At 35.5% G+C, this 22,317-nt stretch overlaps 1 protein-coding gene across 2 annotated transcripts; it reads left to right on the top strand.

The window, feature by feature from the left end:
- The first annotated feature begins 1,066 nt into the window (after positions 1 to 1,066).
- eif3c (eukaryotic translation initiation factor 3, subunit C) lies at positions 1,067 to 21,123 on the top strand. 2 transcript variants are annotated; one of them, XM_056469247.1, is made up of 23 exons: positions 1,067 to 1,208; positions 4,790 to 4,908; positions 5,938 to 6,003; positions 6,312 to 6,501; positions 6,583 to 6,708; positions 8,037 to 8,088; positions 8,179 to 8,303; positions 9,467 to 9,594; positions 10,838 to 11,092; positions 11,786 to 11,927; positions 12,001 to 12,126; positions 13,464 to 13,557; positions 13,636 to 13,823; positions 14,716 to 14,940; positions 15,021 to 15,212; positions 16,697 to 16,868; positions 17,172 to 17,331; positions 17,412 to 17,477; positions 17,562 to 17,649; positions 17,729 to 17,894; positions 20,278 to 20,319; positions 20,485 to 20,535; positions 20,771 to 21,123. In XM_056469247.1, exons 2-23 carry the CDS (start codon positions 4,808 to 4,810, stop codon positions 20,845 to 20,847), a joined length of 2,832 nt encoding a protein of 943 aa, XP_056325222.1. In that variant the 5' UTR covers positions 1,067 to 1,208; positions 4,790 to 4,807; the 3' UTR covers positions 20,848 to 21,123. The 2 variants fall into 2 exon arrangements, with proteins under 2 accessions (XP_056325222.1, XP_056325223.1); XM_056469248.1 differs by lacking the exon at positions 20,485 to 20,535.
- The last annotated feature ends 1,194 nt before the right edge of the window (positions 21,124 to 22,317 follow it).

Here is a 22,317-nt window from a genome sequence, read left to right as displayed (position 1 = left end):
TTGCCATCCACTCTGCAGATCTCTCACATGCCCCCATACTGAATGTAACCCCAAACCATAACTTTTCCTTCACCAAACTTGACTGATTTCTATGAGAATCTTGGGTCCATGTGGGTTCCAGTAGGTCTTCTGCAGTATTTGTGATATTTGTGATGCAGCTCAACATATGATTCATCAGGAAAATCAACCTTCTGCCACTTTTCCAAAAGATCAACTAGAAGTTATTATTGGTTGCTCTCACAACTGGGATCGACAACAAGACTTTTGCCAATGGTTTACAAAAATACTGTTTATATAACTCATTATTTGGGTTTTAAAACAGGAGACATGCTCATTGTTGGCGATTTAAATCTTTGTACTTTGCCAATATTCTTCAAATCACTAGTTTTTAATCATTTTGCCATCAGATTTTTTAATAATTTAGTATATATAATAAATGAATAACCTCTTAATATTGTTATTATTATTTGACTTTCATTTACATCACACAATATGCATGTCTATAATCACTTTCCAAGTACATCTGTAATGATTCAGATCCTATAACAAATGTAAAATAATTTCCACAAACATATAAACCAGGACAGCATCAACTGGTTTTAAAAATGGAAAACACAAAATATTTACTCAGCACAAATGAAGGTGAAGTAATAAATCCATTTTACCTCAAATTTAAAACATCAAGGTGATCGTCTGCATTGCACAAAAAACTTAACGTAGAAATTTAACGGTGCTTTGTAAGTTTATTTTGTAATTATTCAAGTTAAGTGCATGAAAAGCTGAGGTTCAAAACCAGTTTGTTTTCATTGTGCTCAATAAAAATATATGAACAATGTCCAGGTAGCATGTAATGACTAAAGAATCTTGACAAAATCTATAATAGTTTCCACAAACATATAAACCAGTACTGCATTTACTGTTTTTAAAAATACGAAATATTTACTGAGCGCAATTTTATATAGGTGAAGCAATAAAACCGTTTTCGTCGTGTCGAGTTTGTCGTCTGCATTGCAGCTCCAGACCAGCAGAAGTCGCTAGAGCGCATGCGCTGTGGGTTTGGCGCCGCTCGACATCGTTTCCTCTTTCTGGAAGAAGCCGACTGGGCTTTGACGCACGCTGTTAATTGTGCTAGCAAAATTGCAAATCTGGATCTAAACTCTACACAAACGGAGGACAAACAGGGATTTAACCTTTCTAGCAAATAACAGGTGCGTTTAGCGGGTGTCATCGACGGTGTTCGTCGGTTAAATGTACAGCTTTGCTACGTTAGGCCTGAATCGGCGACCGCGGCACGTTTTCCCCAACTGATCCCTGATGGATCTGCACAGTAATCACTTGTTATGTCTTACATATGATTTATTGTGTAGCTAATGGCTTATTGGTTATGATTTGTTATTATTAATAACTCAAAGGTTTGAACAGTGGTGACGTAAATTAATTAGCTGGTGACCGATGACGTTTTAAAGTTAGAAATAACTCAACAATGATTATTTTAACGCTTCTTGCCATTTTGTGTGCCAATTTATGCTTTAATTTAAATATAATTAATATTAAACGGTTTTAGACCTATGAATTTAACACTGATATTAATATTAATAAATAAAAAGTAAAACACTACCATATGTGCATTGTTGATGCAATAGCTGAGGTAAATTTGACATCTATCTTCTGACAACTTTAAATCTCTATAGAGGTAAAGTAGGTTTTATATTCAGATATTCAGACATTTTCCTTATTAATATAATTTCAGAAAAGTATTCTTTGCAAATTCTAAGTAGGGAAATCCATATAAGCAGCCAATGATTATGAAAGTACAACCATGTTCACAGTCAATTAGATGGTTAATGTTGTTTTAAAGTCATACTTGCATACTAATTCTGACCGAATATTCAAATTAGCGTGGTAAACAATATAGAGACAGTTAAATCAACGAATGTGCGAATATAAAAGCAAATTTACCTCAATTAAATCTGTATGTATTTATTTGTGTATGCATGTTTGTATTTCTGTATTGGCTTGATTTTGCTTAGTGATGTAAACGAAAAGTGATTCTAAAATGTTTTTGTATTCTACAAGGGTGTTTTGCCAGACTGCCAATTGCTAGTAAATGCTATTTAACTGAGCTTCTAGATTAAATATATATTTTTTATGATTCAGAAATCGTAACCATGTCATCAGGTTTCATACTGAAATTCATAATGCATACATTATATAGAGCAGTGTTTCCCAACCCTGTTCCTGAAGGCACACCAACAGTACACATTTTCAACCTCTCCCTAATCAAACACAGCTGAATCAACTTATCATAACATCAGAAGAGACTCCAACACCTGAAGTTAAGGGGTCAGAAAAGGGAGACATCCAAAATATGTACTGTTGGTGTGCCTCCAGGATTAGGGTTGGGAAACACTGATATAGAGGAATGGCTTTACAAAGACCTAAAAGCTGATTTCATAAGTACAATGTAAAAAGTCTGACATCTTTATAAAAGTGAAACAGACTGCTTGCGTAAATGTTGCCATAAGGTTTTAAAATTACATATCTATGATATTTTGATCAAGCACATCATGATTTTGCCAAGTACGATGTGATCCTGGATTAACATCTATGTTTAATTTTTGTTCAAAACATAATCCATACATATTCCCTACCCCTGAACCCAACCATTTGAGGTAAAGTTGGCTTTATATTAGCACATTGCTTCGTTTAACGTTATAAATTATTTGCTACGCTAATTTGAATATAGGGTCTGAAATCACATGTAAATATGACTTGAAAACAACATTAGTACTATTTATTTGATTGTGAACGATGTGCTACTTTGATATTCATTGGCTGCTAATATGATTTCACCATTTAGAATTTGCAAATAATACTTTTCTGAAATGATATTATTAAGAAGAAAGTCTGAATGTGAGGATATAAAACCAACTTTACCTCAATACCAGTGGTGTAGTCCTTGCTATACGCACGTATACTCAGTATGCTTACTTTTTTCCACGAGCTGTTTGGGTATTACCACTTCTGAGGATCAATAATTGAGTATACCCTCGGTATACTCACTTATTTTTCTGATTAAACTTCCCTAATTTTAGTGTATTATTTAAAATTCTTACTTAAAAATGTATATGTGTGTAAATGTATATACATTTTTCTTTGTTTACCCCAAAATGATCTGTTTCTGATCCGCACCCTAAAATAAAAATCCTAAAATCGCCCCTGTACAACAGTATTTCACATTTGTCCTTATCGTGCCTACTGCTACAGGGAACGGCACTATATATATATATATATATATATATATATATATATATATATATATATACAAACGATGAAGCAAAGACTACTCATAAATCACATAACAATACGCGATTTAAAAGGGTAACTACTAGTATATAATAGCGACAACAGAAGACAGAGTCCTAATAGTTTGGTTTAAAACTAACTTGCACAAATGTGACAATCAAAAATAATGGCTGATTGATGTTTAAAGGAACCTATTAAATGTAAAGTAATAGGTAAAGAAATTAAGTTAAAAAGCTGTCTTTCCATGTATGCACAGGCCCTATTGAGTTAACTTAAATAAAAGTTAACTAAATTCTTGTAACTATCTTGATTGACTCTTTTTTTTCAGGATTAAAATGATTATATAAGCTACATACTGTATACATACAGCCAATTGGCAAGGCTAGCTTATATATATATATATATATATATAGATATATATATATATATATATATATATATATATATATATATAACATAAAGCTAATGAATCAAAGAAACATTGACTTTCGTCGTTTCTTTGCCTACTTTCATTTAAAATTTGGGTCGGGTGTAATAGTACACCAACTTTTGTTTTAGGACTACACCACTGCTCAATACCCAACCATAACAGTAAATTATTCCCGAAATCAGAGAAGAATTATAGTTGGATAACAATGATGAAGTAGTACATAAATTAAACCATGAGCCTAAACTTGACATAAACTGTAAACCCATCCCTTAATTCTGATTGGCTGGTTGAATGTTGTTCCAGGATCAACATCGATGTTAATCCAGGAACATGTGCAACTTGGTGAAATCAGGTTGGCGTTTGAACAAAGTGTCAACTCGGCTCCTATATTGTTTACCACACTGCTTTGAATATTTGGTCAAAATGTTGGTTTAAATCAACATTAGCACTAAGTGACTGAGCAATGTTGTACTTTGATAGTCGGTGGCTGCTGATATGATTTCACTTTTTATAATTGGCAAAGAATGCTTTCCTGAAATTATATACAGAAGCTGGAAGTCCTAACATGCAAAGACTATTTTGAGGGACGTAAACAAAAACAATGGTCCCAATGTATTTCCTTGTCTTACATTTTTTATTGCATTTTCTATTGGATCCGAGAATCCAAAAAGAGCCACATATTGATAAACAATGTTATGATAGCTGTTTTAACATTGAGTTCTGATTGAATTGCCTCTTGTTAGTCATGAAATAGTTTGATAACATGCAGGAAACGCTCATGAGCCAATGACCACATTTGAAATGGTCTATAAAACTATTCTCCTAATAACCATTATTTTCAGCACAATGTTGATCGTGTTGTAATTTAGAGACGCTTTATTAGGATTCCTCGTACGCCCTACTCTTCTCACAAACATCAGCTTTGATATTTGTGCTTATTTTGACAATTTTTAAACCACTTTTTGATTCAGTATATAGCTATAATATAACATGAATTAGTTTTACAGTACCGCTTTCTTGTTGGTGATGTCTTATGTGTGTTTGTCCTTTCAGTGTTAGCAGCCGTCTGTTATGTCGCGTTTTTTCGCCACTGGATCCGACAGTGAGTCGGAGGAATCCTCGTCCGCTGATGAGATCACCCCCAAAGCAGCCGGGACTACCCTGAGACAGCAGTGAGTTCCTTGGGAAGACCTTTATTTGTATTTCTGATAATAAAAAAGCAGTGATAAGAATCATTTCAACAGTGTTTTAACTCAAAACTAAATCTAACACTACAAATTGTATGTTGTACAATGAATTAGAATGATTAAGAAACCGATATGATTGCATGTTATATATTGTATATTTAGTATAGGTTTTGCCATGAATATAGCCAGTGCTGCTGATATAATAAATAAATAAATCGAACACTACACTGATTAATGGTATCAATGGAAAAACAATATCTTCAAGCTCATTTCTGATGCAACAGCTGAGGTGAATTTGACATCTGCAGTGTTTTTTTCTGGCGTCATCCTGATTGTACTGAAACTAAAATGGTTAGCTTTTTTTAGCTACTAATTATTGGATGATTAAAGATCTCCACAGAAAATATGCATTTATTTAATGTTCCGCTGTTATTATTATGCATCCGCTGTTATTAAATATGCATCCGCTGTTATTATTATATCACAAAACCTTACATCTTTAATAGAAATCATTATTTTAAAGACTCTCTCTCTGCTCACAACTATTTCCTGTCAGTTCTCTGCACTATTCTTTCCATTAAAGGTTAAAACCGCTAAAAAATTAGTACGTAAGGCAGCAAAAAAGTGTTTAAAATTAAAATACCAGTAATTAAAGTTGTAAACTATAATCTGTAAATAACTCTCATTACAACCAATCGTTTTGGTTGGAAGAAATCGTTTTGAGAATGTTTAAAAAACAGTTATAATTTACATCACTACTGACGCACTGATTATTATTATTATTATATTATTATTATACATGGTAGTATTATTATTATTAGCCAATTATTCTTAATTTTTAAGATGCAGGTAATTGATATTTCCACAAAGCAACTGTCAGTGCTAAATTAGTCTAAAATTAGTCTGAATTAGTATAAAACAACATAAAAATGTCAAAAGAAGCTAGGAGACGTGAGAAAGGTGTTTTGTTTTCTGCTCCGTTGTATTGCAGTAGTGACTCTGATGTCTCCACAGGGCTCTGTTGTTGAGCGATGACGAGGAGGACACCAAAAGAGTGGTTCGCAGCGCCAAGGACAAGAGGTGAGGGTTTAATATCAATCGAGAATAAAAGGTTCACACTGGCCACATTTAGAAACGCTGGTTGTTGACGTGAAGTTGCATTTTCTGTCACAAATGACCACAATTAATTTTTGCTGTAACACAATAGGACATATTTGAGGTACAGTTCAGAAAAAAAAAAACAATTAAATAATCTATTGTTAATGACCCCTTATATTTTGTCAAACATCAGACTTTTTTTATCCTTCAAAAATTGTGTTTTACCCAAACAAAAGTATTTTTTTTTCCTGCTTATTTGCCAATACTCACACAAACCGGTTCCTTTTTAGGTTTGAGGAGCTCACCAACTTGATCAAGACTATCCGCAATGCCATGAAGATCCGAGACATCTCCAAATGTCTGGAGGAGTTTGAGCAGTTGTGTCGAGCGTTCGTCAAAAGCAAAACCATCGTGGATAAAGAGGGCGTGCCCAAGTTTTACATCCGCCTGCTCGCTGATCTGGAGGATTATCTTAACCAGGTCTGTCCATCAAAATGAGGGTCTGGAGACGTGTGATTAATGTGTGTCTGTAAAGCATCTTGAACTTTTTCCTTTATTTAGCTATGGGAGGACAAGGAGGGGAAGAAGAAGATGAACAAGAACAATGCTAAAGCTCTGAGCACGCTTCGCCAGAAGATCCGCAAGTACAACAGAGACTTTGAAACCGAGATCGCCAGTTATAAAGAGGTACTGAACAGTAACTCAAGTGTTATTTGTTTGTGAGGGATGAGCAGATACTGGAATTTCTAACTTTGATATGATACCTTGAAAATATCGATATTTGATACTGCAAGGAACCCACTTGATGGTTACAATGACAAAATTCACATTTTTGGGTGAACTATCCCTTTTAAACTTTTTTTTTTTTTATCACCCAGAAAGTTAAAGTTAACTTAACTGTGAAACATAAACAGTCAAAGAGGGTTTTATATTACAGGTTTTCCCACAGGTCTTCAGTCTAAAATTTAAAAATCTAAATTTTAGGTCTTAAAAAGTCTTAAATTCGCTGTTCTAGGTCTTAAATGTTTTTGCACAGGTCTTATTTTGAATTCTAATTATATATTACAATTTTGAATTTAAAGCAATTTATTAGTTACAAACTAAAATTAAGTAACAAAATTATGTCTTTAATAACTGGAAAGGAATATATGAACCTTCCAGTTTGCAATCTACTGATGGCCTGTGTTTCTGGGCTTTATTGGTGATAATGGTCAGGAATGTTGGACCATTATTGCCTTTTTAGCTTATAAGTAGAGGACCGAAACTAGCCAGACAGTGATATGTGAATTGTGGAGTGGGCAAAAAACGTCAGTATTTGTAGTAAGTTTTTGCTTTTATTTTTGCCATAATAGAATATATAATTGTAGAGCAACCCATGTTCTGTTGTCATTGATATTTAACTTTATTAGGTAGAAGGCTGTCCGAGATATGAACAAAAGCAAGTGATGCATCAAAGTTTGATTTAAAAAAAAATCTTGAATGTTATAAAAATCTTTATAATCATTATAATAAATTTTAAAAATAATAAAAAACAATTAGTTTAAAAATCTTCTATGATATTACTGATATGACGTAGTTCAGGAAACTCAGTAACTTCTCTGTTTATCCGTCTGACTTCACAGTGGGTTTCTTTTGACCGCCCAGTCATTTAAACGAATATGTCAATGGCGAACGCGTCAAGTGTAAAAGCCTCGTCCGTTTCGTGAGGTGCGCGATGCGGCGCCAGCCTTAAGATGTTTGTTTGTTTGTTTGTTTTTCCTGTAGTTCAATGGTGCATCTAACCTGTCTTTAGTACTGTTCAATTTGAATACATTTATTTTACCACTAATTTTGTTCTCTTTGTGTATGCATGTTTTTGATATTGTGATATAGGTCTTAAATTTAATACTTAATGGTCTTTAAAAGTCTTAAATTTGACATGATATCTGCAGAAACCCTGTATTAACACTTTAACCAAATTGATTATCCTGTTTTTTAATTTTTTTTTTCTCGTGATTTATTGTTTTTAATTGCAGAATCCCGAGCAGTCGGCAGATGAAGAGGAGGAGAAGGACGATATTGGCAGTGGTTCGTCTGCTCATTTATTTTTTAGCTGCTGTTGATTGGCTTCAAGTCAAGCTGTACTTTATTTCTGCTTTTTCTTTGTACGTTGTACAGGCTCCTCTGAGAGTGATGATGATGATGATGACGATGACATAACGGCCAAGAGTTTTATGAAGAAGAAGCCTCAAGAAGAAGAGAAAAAAGCTCCAGAAGCCAGCAAGTTCCTCAAGGGCGCTGCTGTAAGTCCAGAACTATATTATCAGACCGTTTCTCTAGCTGTTAATAGGACTTTAAGGCTCTCTCTGCACGAACACGAGTGTTTTCAAAGCAGCACTTTTTTTTTTTTTTTTTTTCAGTATCAGTTTGTTGAGTATTGAGTGACTGAAACTGAGGCAATGACCACACGTACATGGGTATTTTTATAAGTGAAGTTTTCCCCTCATTTGTTTTTTTTTATTTTTTATCTCTGTCCACATAAAAAGCCAAAACGCGCTGTTAAGCACACTCCAAACCAACAGTTGGCGATAATGACACGTTTATGCTGAGTTCACACCAAATGGGGAATTGAGTATTTTTGTGAGTAAACTGCATACAAGTCAATGCAAACATGAGAACGGAGGCAGAATACTATCTGCCATTTTTTCCAGTGGTAGAAAAAATACATGGAATACACGAAACGTACTAAATTTTCATCTTCCGCATTTGGTGTGAAAGGAGAAAGAAAGGAGAAAACAGTTCTTAATCTCTATTATATACTACTGTGTTTCGTCTTGTTAAATACCAATAGTAAAAAAGAAAGAAAGGTGAAAACAACGCATGCTGACGTCATGAGGCAAAAACTCCGGTTGTAGCATTCACGCGACCACAATATACCCAGAGTTTTGGAAAGTCTTCAACCTGGCCGAAGTTTCAGTCGCCCAATACTTCGTTTTCATATGGACAAACAGCAAAACTGAGTAGAGAAGTATGGTTTTGAAAATACCCATGTTCGTGTGGACAGGGCCTGAAATTTTCTGAAAACTCTGACAAGGGTGAAGATTTTCCGAAGCTGGCTAAAGAGTGTTCATGTGGACACTACAACTGAAGTTTTTGCCTCATGGCGGTGGCATGCATGTGTTTTCTCCTTTCTGATTGGCCAAACAAATGAGGCAAATTCCACAATTTTGCGGCTTACGTTTTACACATTATGTGCCATTTGCACCATGGGACAGCAATTTGCCTGTTTTCACGTTTACGTTGACTTGTAGGCAATTTACTCATGAAAATGCTTAACTCCTCGACAGAGATTTCAGTTCTCGTTTATAAAAATACCCATGTATGTGTGGACGTGGCCTAAATTCACTTTTGGGTTAGGTGACTTGCATACCTGTTTGGTTCATGATTTATCGTTTTATCTTGTCAGGATGAAGAGTCTGAGAGTGATGACGATGAGGACAGTGAGGACTGGGCTTCTGATTCAGTGGGCAGCGACAGCGCGAGTGAAGACATTGATGGAAATGCAGGATCACTGGCCGTGGTCTTCCTCAAAAAGTATGTGCTTGATAAAGAAACTGTGAAATGTGTATCATCTAGATCAGGGTTGCCCAAAACTTGATTGAGGGTGGTGTGCCAGAGGTAAATATACCAAAAGTTATCAATGTAATTTCCTAATGTATTATAGATCTTTATATAATTTAATTAATACTATAATTGATTACATTTAAAATACTTTAGTTGTATTAATAATTATACATTTCTGTAAATTTTATAATGAACATCTTACTGTAAAAATACGAACAATCCCTTTTACAACACTAAACAATACACTTTGCCTTGATTTGCTTGCTAATGTCTTTTGCAATGTCCGCTATCCACAAGTGACTGTATTTAAAAAATAATTTTTATCTGATTCAGTCACATTTACTTGAAAAATGTTCTTTTTTTTTTTTGTAGCTTAATGGTTAAAAACGAAAGTTATGTTAAATTAGAAATGACAATCTCTATTAAAGGCATTCCCCCAAAATTCCCCATCATTCTCCCTCTCTTCTCAGATGGGATGAAGGGCCAAATCAAAGCCCTAGTTTGGGTATCTCTAATCTATATATTGTAATTATTAGTTTTAACTGCCTTGCAAACCAGTCAAACACATCTTGAGTGAGTCCATTAACCCCTAAAGGGGACCTATTATGCGAAAATCGCATATTTATACGGTTGTATGGCAGCAGTGTGTGAATATAAGTAGCCTCTAATAATAAAAATGAAGTAATTCCATTTTTTATAATCGCACTTCATAAAAACACGCTGGAGAAACGATTTGACTGACATTCTCCCTTTGTACGTGTCATCAGTGGTTTAAAGCTCTGCCTATTAATGATGATCTCTCCCTTATTAGCGTAAACAGCCCAAAGTGAGAAGCAGCCATTTTAAATCTGCCACTATGCTAATGGGCAGGCATTTCGAGCTCCACCCTTTTTGCAAAATAAGGCTGGGAGCACAATCTCATTTGAATTTAAAGCGACAGTCACCAAAACGGCACAATTAGGATCAAAGTCTAAAAGGGTCAGTTTCAAAGAGTTATAAAACATTATTTGTGTGCTATTTTAAGCTGAAACTTTACATACACACTCATCGGAGTCTTAATTAATGGAGTCGCCCCCATTTTTTTGAACAGAAATGTTCAACTTAATGATTACCAGTCTTCAACGCTTTGGCACATAGATTGGTTTCGTTTTAAAGAAAACTGATGTCAGATTGTAGCTCTGTACTAAGACTTCACAATCACTCATACTTACAGAGATGTTGGTGAAAAGGCATCTGACCGCAAGAAGGACGACAGGAGGAGGAGACACAAGAAGAAGGAGCGCATCGAGGAGGAGGGCGAGGAGGAAGGTGAAGCGGAGGAAGGAGGATGGGAGAAGGTGAAGGGTGGAGTGCCGCTTGTCAAGGAGAAGCCCAAGATGTTCGCTAAAGGCACAGAGATCAACACGGCTGTGGTGGTCAAGAAACTCAGTGAGATCCTGCAGGCCAGAGGAAAGAAAGGAACCGACAGGTAGAAAACTTGATGAGTGCATAATTAAGGGTTTTTATTTTTTGAGTGAAAATTATTTATGCATATCCAATCTTTTTTTAAGGCAGGATTTAATCAAATGTTAATCACCATGCTATTCCAGATAAGTTTAGTGCTGTGACCAAAGTTCTTCAAATGACAAGTGAAAAACATGAATACAAAAAAGGAAAATAAATAAATAATTAATGAGAAAAGTTTAAGGCAGTATTTATAAATGAATAAAACTATTTTTGAAGGCTGTTTATTTTATAAATAACGCTAATTTAGAAATCCCCCATTCTGAATTATGCCTTATTTAATTATTTATTACCTTAAATATTTATTTATTTATACTTTATATGCGCTTTTATTATTTTTTTATCTACAATAAGTTTGAAATTATATTTATAGCATTGTAAAGGTATTAACATTTTATTAATGTACAAAATAAAAAGTTTAAACGACAGCAGTTTGAAGTCACGTATTCATTTTATATGATGTTTTATCACATATTATACATCATATTATATTATTATAATAATAATATATTGTAAATGTATTTCAACTTTCTATTACTGCAATGCTTTCTTGCTGAATAGAAGTAATTTAATTTAATTTGAAGAAAAAAAATGTGTTTGTATCTAGCTGGACATTGTGACTATTTTGAAAAGCAGTATTTGTTCCCTTGTCATTTAGAGCTGCTCAGATTGAGCTTCTTCACGCTCTGGCTGGCATCGCTGCTGAGAATAACCTTGGTGAAGGCATCCTCGTCAAGATCAAGTTCAACATCATTGCTTCTCTATATGACTACAACCCCAACCTGGCTGCTTTCATGAAGGTGAGACTCTATATGACATTATTTGAGTATTGAAGACCTTTTCATCTGACATTATTTACATTTTTCCCTTCAGGCGGACATGTGGAAGAAGTGTCTGGACTGCATTGATGAGCTTCTGGACATCTTGTTTAACAACAACAACATCTTCATTGGAGAAAACATTGCGGAGGACAGCGAGAACCTCGCCGTCTCTGACCAGGTCAGCATTATGTCTATTATGTGGTAAATTCTGACTTATTACAAGTGTAAATGTATATTAATTGGATCATTATTAAAAAAAAACATTTCTGCTAGCCTTGCTGCATGATTTGTTCATATAATATGTCATATATCAATGTGGCTAAAAGACAATAGTAATAATATAATAGATATTAGTTGTACTGTAGTTACTACAACTCTAAAATCACGCAAGTTATTTACATTAATACTGAATAAATTGCATATAGCAATTACAGCAAAAGAAATCCTTCTAGACTTTTATATTTTGTTGTAAGAACCAAAGATTTAGAGTAGAATATTAAAATTAGAATCAGTGTTAGTTTAAATTAGAATGGCCATATACTAAGTACTTCAAAAACTTCTTACTGCAAAAACAGTTGTCCCCCAGCAATTGTTTTTGGTTAAAAGACATCTAATAGACATTCAAACATGGATGTTGTGGATAAATTTAGGATAAAATCAAGTAGACTTCTGACAATGGTCCAAAAATAGACTAGTCAGAGAGGAAAGTGACCACATCCAATTTTTTTTTTTTTGGCAATAACAACAGTTCATTACAACAAATACAAAACTGATAGAAGTATAGTACAATCAATACGAATATAACTTTTTTGCAACGAGAAATGTAACAAATTTAAAATAAATATAATATAGGTAAAGCAAAAGAAAGACAAAGAGAGAGGAAAAGAAACAAAAAAAGAAATAAATGAGGGCACATGATAAAAACAAAGTACAATTAATGCAGAATATTAAAATAAAGCATGTTTTATAAGTTTTAATAGCTTTCTTGTTGTAAAAGTCTGTGATGGTTTTTAAATAAAGTTCCAGTTTTCATTTAAAAAAAAAAAAAATTGCTTAAATTGAGTATATTTGCATTTGGAGAATCAGAGGTTTTCAGTCAATTGTGGTGTTTGTACCTTGACAGTTTTTATTTTAATTAGCTCAAAATAATATATATTACCTGTTTAGTTTAGTATGAACATAACATAAATATTTTTTAAACAATTACTGATAAAAGAGCATTTTGTAATATAGATATCGCATTCTTTTTTTTTTTCCCCTGTAAGATTGTTTGACCTTAATCTTGTTCATGAGCTTTTCAGGGCTCGAAATTGCGACCGTTTTAGTCGCATATGCTCCCGAAATTTTATCTATGTGACCTCAAAATATATTTGGGAGCATTTGTGCGAGTCCATAAAATTGATGTCATGTGATGTCATAATTTTTGGTGGGTGCGACAATTTTTGACGTTGGGAGCACCGATGCTACCAAGAAAAAAAATTAATTTTGAGCCCTGCTTTTGTTTCTGCTGCACAGCCGTTCCGTGTGCGTGGCTGTATTCTGACTCTGGTGGAGAGGATGGATGAAGAGTTCACCAAAATCATGCAGAACACAGACCCTCACTCTCAGGGTGAGTATTGACACTTTTCTCCTCTGAGCTTGTGTGTGTTTGGCCTGTGTCGTAATTCCACTTCTTACGCTCTTGCAGAATATGTTGATAACCTGAAGGACGAAGGCCGTGTGTGTGGCATCATCGACCGCCTGCTGCAGTATCTGGAAACTAAAGGCAGCACTGAGGAAGTGTGTCGGGTTTATCTGCGTAGAATCATGCACACATATTACAAGTTCGACTACAAAGCCCATCGCCGCAGCCTCGGCCTACAGGGAGAGACTAAGGTGAGTGGCTCACGTATGAAGTATGCTGTATTTATATTGTAATTCGAGCAGACAAAAAAACCTTTACTGCAATGTGAAGTATTATCCACAGGGTGTCCGCAGGGTCTTAAGTCTCGTTCACATAGGATGCTTTTTCATATACATTTAATGCCTCCTGACTAAACAAAGGGCGCCAATGTGATCGTGCACACCAACGTGCAAAATGGCAGACATAAAAGCATTTCTTTTAAAGAAACGCCTCATGATATGTTTTTTGTTTTGATGCACCGCGACAAAAAAAATTCCACCAATCAGATTGGTACTTAAGTTCACATGCCCGGAGCTGCTGAAGTTACAATAAACACCACTTGGAGGCGCACAGGTTTCACTTTCCAGTTTTGCTTTCATTCAATAAAGATGATGCACAAAGGCAAGAGACATGTGGAGCTGCTTTCTACATTGGTGTTTTTCTTTCATGACTTGCAAGTTCATTAAGCATAATTTAATGTCAGGGGGTATTTTTTCATGTTCACTGTGCTCAACAAAATAATCAGCTGGGTTTAAATGCAGAAAAACGCCTCAACACTGACAGTAAACGTGAGTGAAAAGCATATGGTGTGTACGTGCCTTTAAAGTCTTAATGTCTTACATTTCAAAAACTAAATTTTAGGCCTTAAAAACTATTAAAATTAACAAATTTCATTTGACAAGAGAACTGTCTCTTAACAAGTGACAGGAGAACTGAACTTTTTTTTTTTTTTTTTCCATGAACCGTTCCTTCCACCGTCCCTAATTTGTAGTATATTTTTCTCACCATGGAAGCTGGCATGTCTTAAAACCCCAAACAAACAAAGAGTGTTTTCCAGTGAAGCATTTGTTTATGATACTAACCTTTGACCTGTTTGTCTGTTAGTCTGAGCAGGATCAGGAGGAGAGTGAGGGAGACGACAGCGCCATCATCATGGACCGTTTGTGTAAGTTCATCTATGCCAAAGACCGCACAGACCGTATCCGTACCTGCGCCATCCTGTGCCACATCTACCATCATGCCCTGCACAGCCGCTGGTACCAGGCCAGAGACCTCATGCTCATGAGCCACTTACAAGACAACATCCAGCACGCCGACCCTCCTGTACAGGTGCGTACATGTGACGTTATCCCTCTAAAGACTGATTGGTTGATGGCATTTCCTCGATGAATGTTTCTTTTTGCTTTTAGATCCTCTATAACAGGACCATGGTGCAGTTGGGCATCTGTGCTTTCCGCCAGGGCATGATTAAAGATGCCCACAATGCCCTTCTGGACATCCAGTCGAGCGGCAGAGCCAAGGAGTTGCTGGGGCAGGGGCTGCTGATGAGAAACATGCAGGAGAGGAACGCAGAGCAGGAGAAGATCGAGAAGAGGCGGCAGGTACAGATCTGACACATTATATACATAAAAGTACAATCAAATGTAAATCACTGCACTCCTCTGGATAAGAGCGACTAATTCCTTTAAATGAGAAGTAACAAAGATGGTCCACACTCCACATAAACAGCAGGAGAAAAGAAAAACAAAGGCTGTGAGCCTTCATCAGTGTAAAGATTTCATTTCAGGTGTTCACAATCAGTCACTGATCTTGTTTACTCTTGTTAGCTTCAAGTCTTAAATGGCACCTATGATAAAAATCTAATTTTATAAGTTTGGACAGAACTGTGTGTAGGTATAGAGGGTCCACAGTCATATTAGAGTGATACAAAGCCAAGTCTATATTTTTTAAATTTCCTGACCCAAATCCCAGTGATTTTAAGGCCCACCACAACATGATGTAGGAGTGCGGTTTTCCCTACCCACTGAAACGATTGACAGGTGCCGTATTTCTATAATAACATGTTTAATCATATCCACAGAACATTAATAAACTTACTTGGTATTTTTGACTAATGAGCTGTATTTCAGCTTTATCCTTGTCTGTCTTTATCACTGACTTGCATTTAAAGCCACCACAGGCTACAAAAACAGCTACACTGCACTCAGACAGCCAAATGGGCAGATCCTGAAGGCAATAATAAATAATCTGATAGATATTTTGAGCTGAAACTTTACAGACACATTCTGGAGACACCGAAGGCTTATCTTACATCTTGTAAAAGGGGTAAAATAGGTGCCCTTTATGTTTTTGATTTGATTCTGTTTACACTATTGTTTCTTATTCTACTAACACTACTGTTTACAAATTCTTTCCGAGAAAAAAATGGTCATCCACAGTAAAACAACTGAAAATGACTTTCGTCCATGTACTGTGCATAGTTGTAAAAAGCTTTAGCCTGCATCATATACACCTGCCTTTTTATACTTTGTCACTTTGAAGCTTTTGAGAGGCAGTGTGGAGCAAACCATAAAAATTATGAGCAAATGTGCAAACTGACATTAATCTATAATAAAGCTGTCCAAACAGACACCATCTGCTTTACAATGCTGTCCGCCATGTTAGCTGAATTGATCACATAACTAAAATGCATCATGGTTTTCAAAAGCCTCCATTTTCACAATCCATACTGCAACTCGAAAACGGCATTTTCAAATTTAACCATTTTCAAAAAAATGCATTTTAATTTCCTAAAAACGCATTCTCAATGTGGACAGAATGCTCAAATGTAGAAAACATGCCATTTTAAATGAAGATGTATTAGTGTGGACATGTCCTAAGTTAAATAAATGAAATGCAACTTCCAAAGAAGTTATAATGTATCACACAGACATTTAGCTTGTTATACACCTATATATTAAAAAAATATTAAAACATGATAAACTTTTATCAATTATTTTCAATGAATGCTTAAACTATGACTAATGACAAAATTTAATTGTATAGGATGAACAATGGCTTTAATGCTTGCCGGATTGTCTTTTAGGTGCCGTTTCACATGCACATCAATCTAGAGCTGTTGGAGTGTGTGTACCTGGTCTCCGCCATGCTCCTGGAGATCCCATACATGGCGGCTCACGAGTTTGATGCCCGCCGCAGGATGATCAGCAAACAGTTCCACCACCAGCTGAGAGTGGGCGAGAGACAGCCACTCCTGGGTAAGAGAGACAGAAACAATTTCAATTCCCCCCAAAAATCCATATTATTCTTTCCACTACTATTTTGCAAACAATTATTGATTTGCGAACAAACTAATATAAATAGAGAAGGACTATGCAAGCATTGCTACAGAGCAGTGCTAAGTAAAAGCGCTAATACAATTAATTTAGTGAAGCACTTATTTTTTAAGGTATCGTATGGAAGTTAGAATTTCCAGTATGATAACACAAGTCCCCACATTAAGTCCTTGAATTTGAAGGACGTTTGGGAAGGTTTTCTGAATAACTCTTTGACCTCTCCAGGTCCCCCGGAGAGCATGAGGGAGCATGTAGTGGCTGCCAGTAAGGCCATGAAGATGGGTGACTGGAGGACCTGCCATTCCTTTATCATCAACGAGAAGATGAATAGCAAAGTGTGGGATCTGTTCCCAGAAGCCCAGCGTGTGCGTGAAATGCTCGTCAGGTAGAGGATTCATGCCTGAAATAAAAAGTTATCAATTTTACAGTTCATTTTTAACTTTGTTTTGTTTTTCGTATCTACAGGAAGATCCAAGAGGAGTCGCTGCGCACTTATCTTTTCACGTACAGTAGTGTGTACGACTCAATCAGGTATGTGTAACAATCAATTCAGTGTTATATTTCATTTGAATGTCTAAAATTGATCCCAACATATTTATCTTTTCTGTCCATCAGTATGGAGACTCTGTCAGAGATGTTTGAGTTGGAGTTACCCACCGTGCACAGCATTATCAGCAAGATGATCATCAATGAAGAGCTCATGGTAATAAAAAGTAAACATAAGTTTACTGGTCAGATCTGTCCATACTGCCTGCATTAATCTGTCTTTGTCATTTTGTCAGGCGTCTCTAGACCAGCCGACTCAAACGGTGGTGATGCACAGAACAGAGCCCACATCTCTGCAGAACATGGCTCTACAGCTGGCTGAGAAACTGGGCGGCTTGGTGGAGAACAACGAACGCGTCTTTGACCTCAAACAGGGCGTCTATGGAGGATACTTTAACAGAGGTACATGCAGGCCAGACAGTAATATGAATTTGTTTTTATCATGTAATATTTTATGTCTATCCATTTTGCCACGACATAGCCATAAGTGTGGCAATAAATAATAAATAAATATTTGTGCAGATACATTAGATTAGTCAGTACTGAAGCCAATTCTGGAGCTAATCTAACAAAGTAACTTGCAATAACGGTGCAAAAAAAAGCTAAGAGAATTTTTTAAAATGTGGTATTATCTTTCCATTTCTAAATGTTTGGTGACAAAAATATTATTTAAATAAATATATGTTTAATAAATCTGTTTTGTTTAAATACACCAAAATACATTGCCTATATTCACTGAGAAGTTGATAATGTTCATTTTCAAAATTGGGTTTACTCAATCATGCTGAGCACTGTAAGTAGTTTGAAGAAAAAGCAGTAATATATATTTTGTGTGTATATAATTATTACTAATTACATTAAAGTTAAAATGTTAGTTAAAATTGTTTAAAGCTAATATTGAATTAATTTATTAATATTATACAGTTAATACCATCATAATCATACAATGCATTAATATTAATGGCATTTTATGTGTAGAGGTGTGAACCTAAACTGGTCTCACGGTTAGGTTATGGTTGTCATGCCATTGATTTGGTTCAATTCGATATCTCAGTGCATTGACCATGCTTTCCATACAGAATTTTCTATTTTACTTCACAGCACTAAGATTCTTGTATTAAAATGTATAATTGTAAAATACATTTAATATTATTTGTAATGCAGCTTTCTCATTAAATACAAGCAGTCAGATATATAAACTGTACCTTTTAATTTTACCTTCTCAAAAAAACTCTTTGAATGCATCAAACAAGACTCAAGTACATGCACAGAACATGAGCATTTATAGCAAATAAACAAACGTAAATATTATCCCGATTGCTTTTTGAGCGAGTTCTTAAATGCCTATGGCTGGTTACGCGCTCAACAGAAAGAGCTTCGATTGGCTCTGACGTGATATCGTTGTGGCGATTGCAGCTGATCCACGAGAGACACAATAGAGAACTCGCTCTGCAGACACACTTGTCTTGATCCACATTTTTCTCCCTAGTAGTGAAATGGGCGTTCTGCTGTAGCTTCAGCATGGTTTCCGCTACATTCATTCTTCCATGGTGGGGGCGCCAGGTCAAAATTCATCCCGCCATGGCTACATTACAGCTTCTCATTCAAAACTTACATTTTTTAAAATAGCGTGTAATAATCGCACCAAAACTATTAAACTTTTCTGTAACCGTAGTAATGCTGTGCGTCATTTGTTTAACCCTTTAAGGTTACGTGCTAACTGACAGGTGCGTGATGCGCAAACGCGACGTATAGCCGTTTCATTTTACTTCAGGACGCATTAATGCCACTCTGTAGGTCTGTTGGAGACATTCATAAATATACCTAGCAAATCTAATAAATGCTGAAGACATATTAGTTATATAAACGCACTAAATCACACTTCAGCAGCGTTTATTTGAGAGAATATCTGCGCGCTCTTAAGTGGCTTATATTTGAGGGGGCGTGCAAGAAGTTTTGTGCACGAGCAGAGGAAATTGGCGCGCAAGCAAAGAGATCCGCATCCTTGTAGGCTATTACATAAATGCGATCTCGACTTCTAATACTGCGCTCACAACATTTGTCATTGAAATAACACCACAGGTAGTTGGTAGATCTGTGTAAAAAACGGCCTGCCGCCACAGCTGGAAAAAATCCTGGAGGAAACACTTCAGTGTCAGTGAATGACTGTCCAGCAAACACACGCAATGAATTGTTGAGTTTCTGCAATGCAATTCTGCATAATAACCGGTTAGGATCTATTACTGATTTGATACCTAATGGTTTGCGTCTGCATCGCGGTGTACTGAAGAAACAATTAATTTTGACACCCCTAATAATGTATGTTTTATATATTTACAACCTTTATTTATTTATTTATTACAATCTGGTAAATCTCAGTAAATTTGTGATCAATGTATTCATTTATGAGTTTGAGTAATATGTAAAATTGCTAATATTTGCTATATTCTATGAGGGCTTGATAATATATCTCAATTTTTGAATATTCCCAATAAACTTTAATGTGTGTGTTATATTTTATCCTTATTTACATATTTATTATTACCTTGAAAATGTCAGCAACTTTGTAACAAATTAAAGGGTTTGAATAATATGTAGAAAAAAATGTTAGTATTTGTTTTAATCTATGAAGGTTTGCTAATATTTCTTTCAAATTTTAAAATATTGTCACTTAATCTTTTCTCTTTTTTTTTCATAAAATAACAGTTTTGTCTTTTTTTTCCCTTATAAAATCTTTTAAAAACATATAAAAGACAAGCAGAACTAACTCAAACTTCTCTCACAGATCAAAAAGGTGGATACCAACAGAAGCAAGGCTACCAGAGAGGTAAATATCACACACACCAAACCCATGATACAATAATCCACACGCTTGTATGCTTCTCGCTCGTGGTCATTTGACGCGGCAGTTCCAGAAGTGTGTGTGTAAGTTGAAGTGCTTTTTGTAGACGTGCATGTGCGCCTGTGTATCTAAACCCTTCTCACTATGCAGCTCCAGACCAGCGGGGAGGTTACCAGCAGAAGCAAGGTTACCAGCGAAATGGTTATTAAATGTTTAATCATTCACTCCTCTCTCTCTCTCTCTCTCCATCCTCTTTACTTTCTCACCCTTTACTCTTTTCTGCCTTCACCAATGAATGCGGTGGCCATTTACCAATATACAAAGCCCTTCCACCATCTCTTCCTCACACTCTTGTTCTTCCTTGAGCAGTAAATCTCACTCGCGTCTCTCTTGAAGCTCAACATTATTGTTTTTCTGTTCTCTGTCACTGCTATAGATCAGAAAGGCGGTTATCAGCAGAAACAGAACTACCAGCGTGGAGGATACCGGAACCAGAACCAGAGCTCATACTGATCCCAGCGCAGCCTAAAACACGGCTTCATTCCAGTACCATCTGCAGCTCCCTCTGACTTTGCTCTCCAGACACTGACTCCAGATCTGTTTTTTTTGCAGTGCTTTAGTTGCAGATGAAACCAAGCTTAATTTTATTGACCCGCTATTATTCAAGTGCTTGGGTTTACATTGTTGAGGATTCTGAGCAGTTTTGGAGGTGATTACGTGAGTTGGAAAGGAAATATCAAGTCATTTGTGATGACAACTGGTCAATCAATAAACATTATTAAATCTAAATTATGCTCGTTTTTGTTTTTTTGTCAAACTTTACCGAACGCTAGCTCTAACGTTAATGTCTAGACGTATTTTTGCACCAAGGTCATTTTTTGTCAGGTCAACAACAGGCCCAGTTGTATGTATTTCTATCATGTTTTTACAGAGGTAAAAATGATCCCATTATCTCTGGAAATACACAAAATAGGGCCTAAAAGGGATTGTTGACACAAAAATGAAAGTTTACTCACTCTTTACTCTCCTACAAGTGCTTCCAAAGCTATAAAATTAGTCTTTTATTCTGTTGAAGACAAAAGAAGATCATTTAAAGAGGGCTGAAAACCAGTAATCATTAACCATTGTAGGAAAAATTGCAGTCTACTAATAAATTCAATGATTAGAGGTTTCCAGCATTCTACAAAATATCTTTTGTGTTAAACATGAGTGAACTACCTCTATAAAAGGTAAATATGGACCACAATGCAAACTCTAAGGAAAAATACCCAAAGTTCCTTCCTCCGTTTTTGAAATGTTTTTATTAAAATATAATGCATAAAAAAAGCAGGAAACAACACATTTTTACCTACTAGTGTGTGTAAAAATAAAATTATGATGCTGGCATCTTTTTGAAGTCATTTTTCCCCATTGTTTTGAAATTGTGTGAAATTTTTGACGCCTGGTTTAAAAAAATGCATTATTTAACAATTATAACCATGACGTTTAATATTTTGGCTTTCTCATTGTTGTATATATTTTACAAAATGACCCTTAAATATTTTGTATTCTACTATCTGCTGAATTATAATAAGGTCATATTTACTGGTGGATTTTTAATATGAAAGCCAACGAGGGTGAAAAGGGGAGGCAAAGAGATGGGTGGAAAATATGGGAGACTCCCTGGAAAGTTCCCTCATATTTCTCAAGGTGTCACAGAACGTGCTCTGGACATAGTGTTTTGGTGTCCTATGAGTAGGGCCAAACGGAATCTGCGGACGTTTATTTGCTATTACTGCGGAGAATTGTGTTACAAATCTGTGGATTTCTGCAGAATTATTTTGGGAGTCATAACTAAAACCTTAATATGTGAAATAAAAAATTATATATTTTAAACTTGTATTTAATGTTTAAAATGCAAATCCAATTAGATCCACTTTATTTGGTAAACAAAGCAAGTCTCTCATATAATATATCTATTAGAAGACAGGAAATATTACTGAA

The sequence above is a fragment of the Danio aesculapii genome, chromosome 12 (assembly GCF_903798145.1).
Source record: "Danio aesculapii chromosome 12, fDanAes4.1, whole genome shotgun sequence".
NCBI lineage: Eukaryota > Metazoa > Chordata > Actinopteri > Cypriniformes > Danionidae > Danio > Danio aesculapii.
This window is presented reverse-complemented; position numbering and strand designations above follow the sequence as displayed.

Excerpts from the sequence above, each read along its gene's own strand:
- eif3c (XM_056469247.1), top strand. The coding sequence starts at position 4,808 with ATGTCGCGTTTTTTCGCCACTGGATCCGACAGTGAGTCGGAGGAATCC. Across the intron at positions 8,304-9,466 it reads AGTTCCTCAAGGGCGCTGCT|GATGAAGAGTCTGAGAGTGA; the intron begins GTAAGTCCAGAA and ends TTATCTTGTCAG. Across the intron at positions 20,320-20,484 it reads GAAGCAAGGCTACCAGAGAG|CTCCAGACCAGCGGGGAGGT; the intron begins GTAAATATCACA and ends CTCACTATGCAG.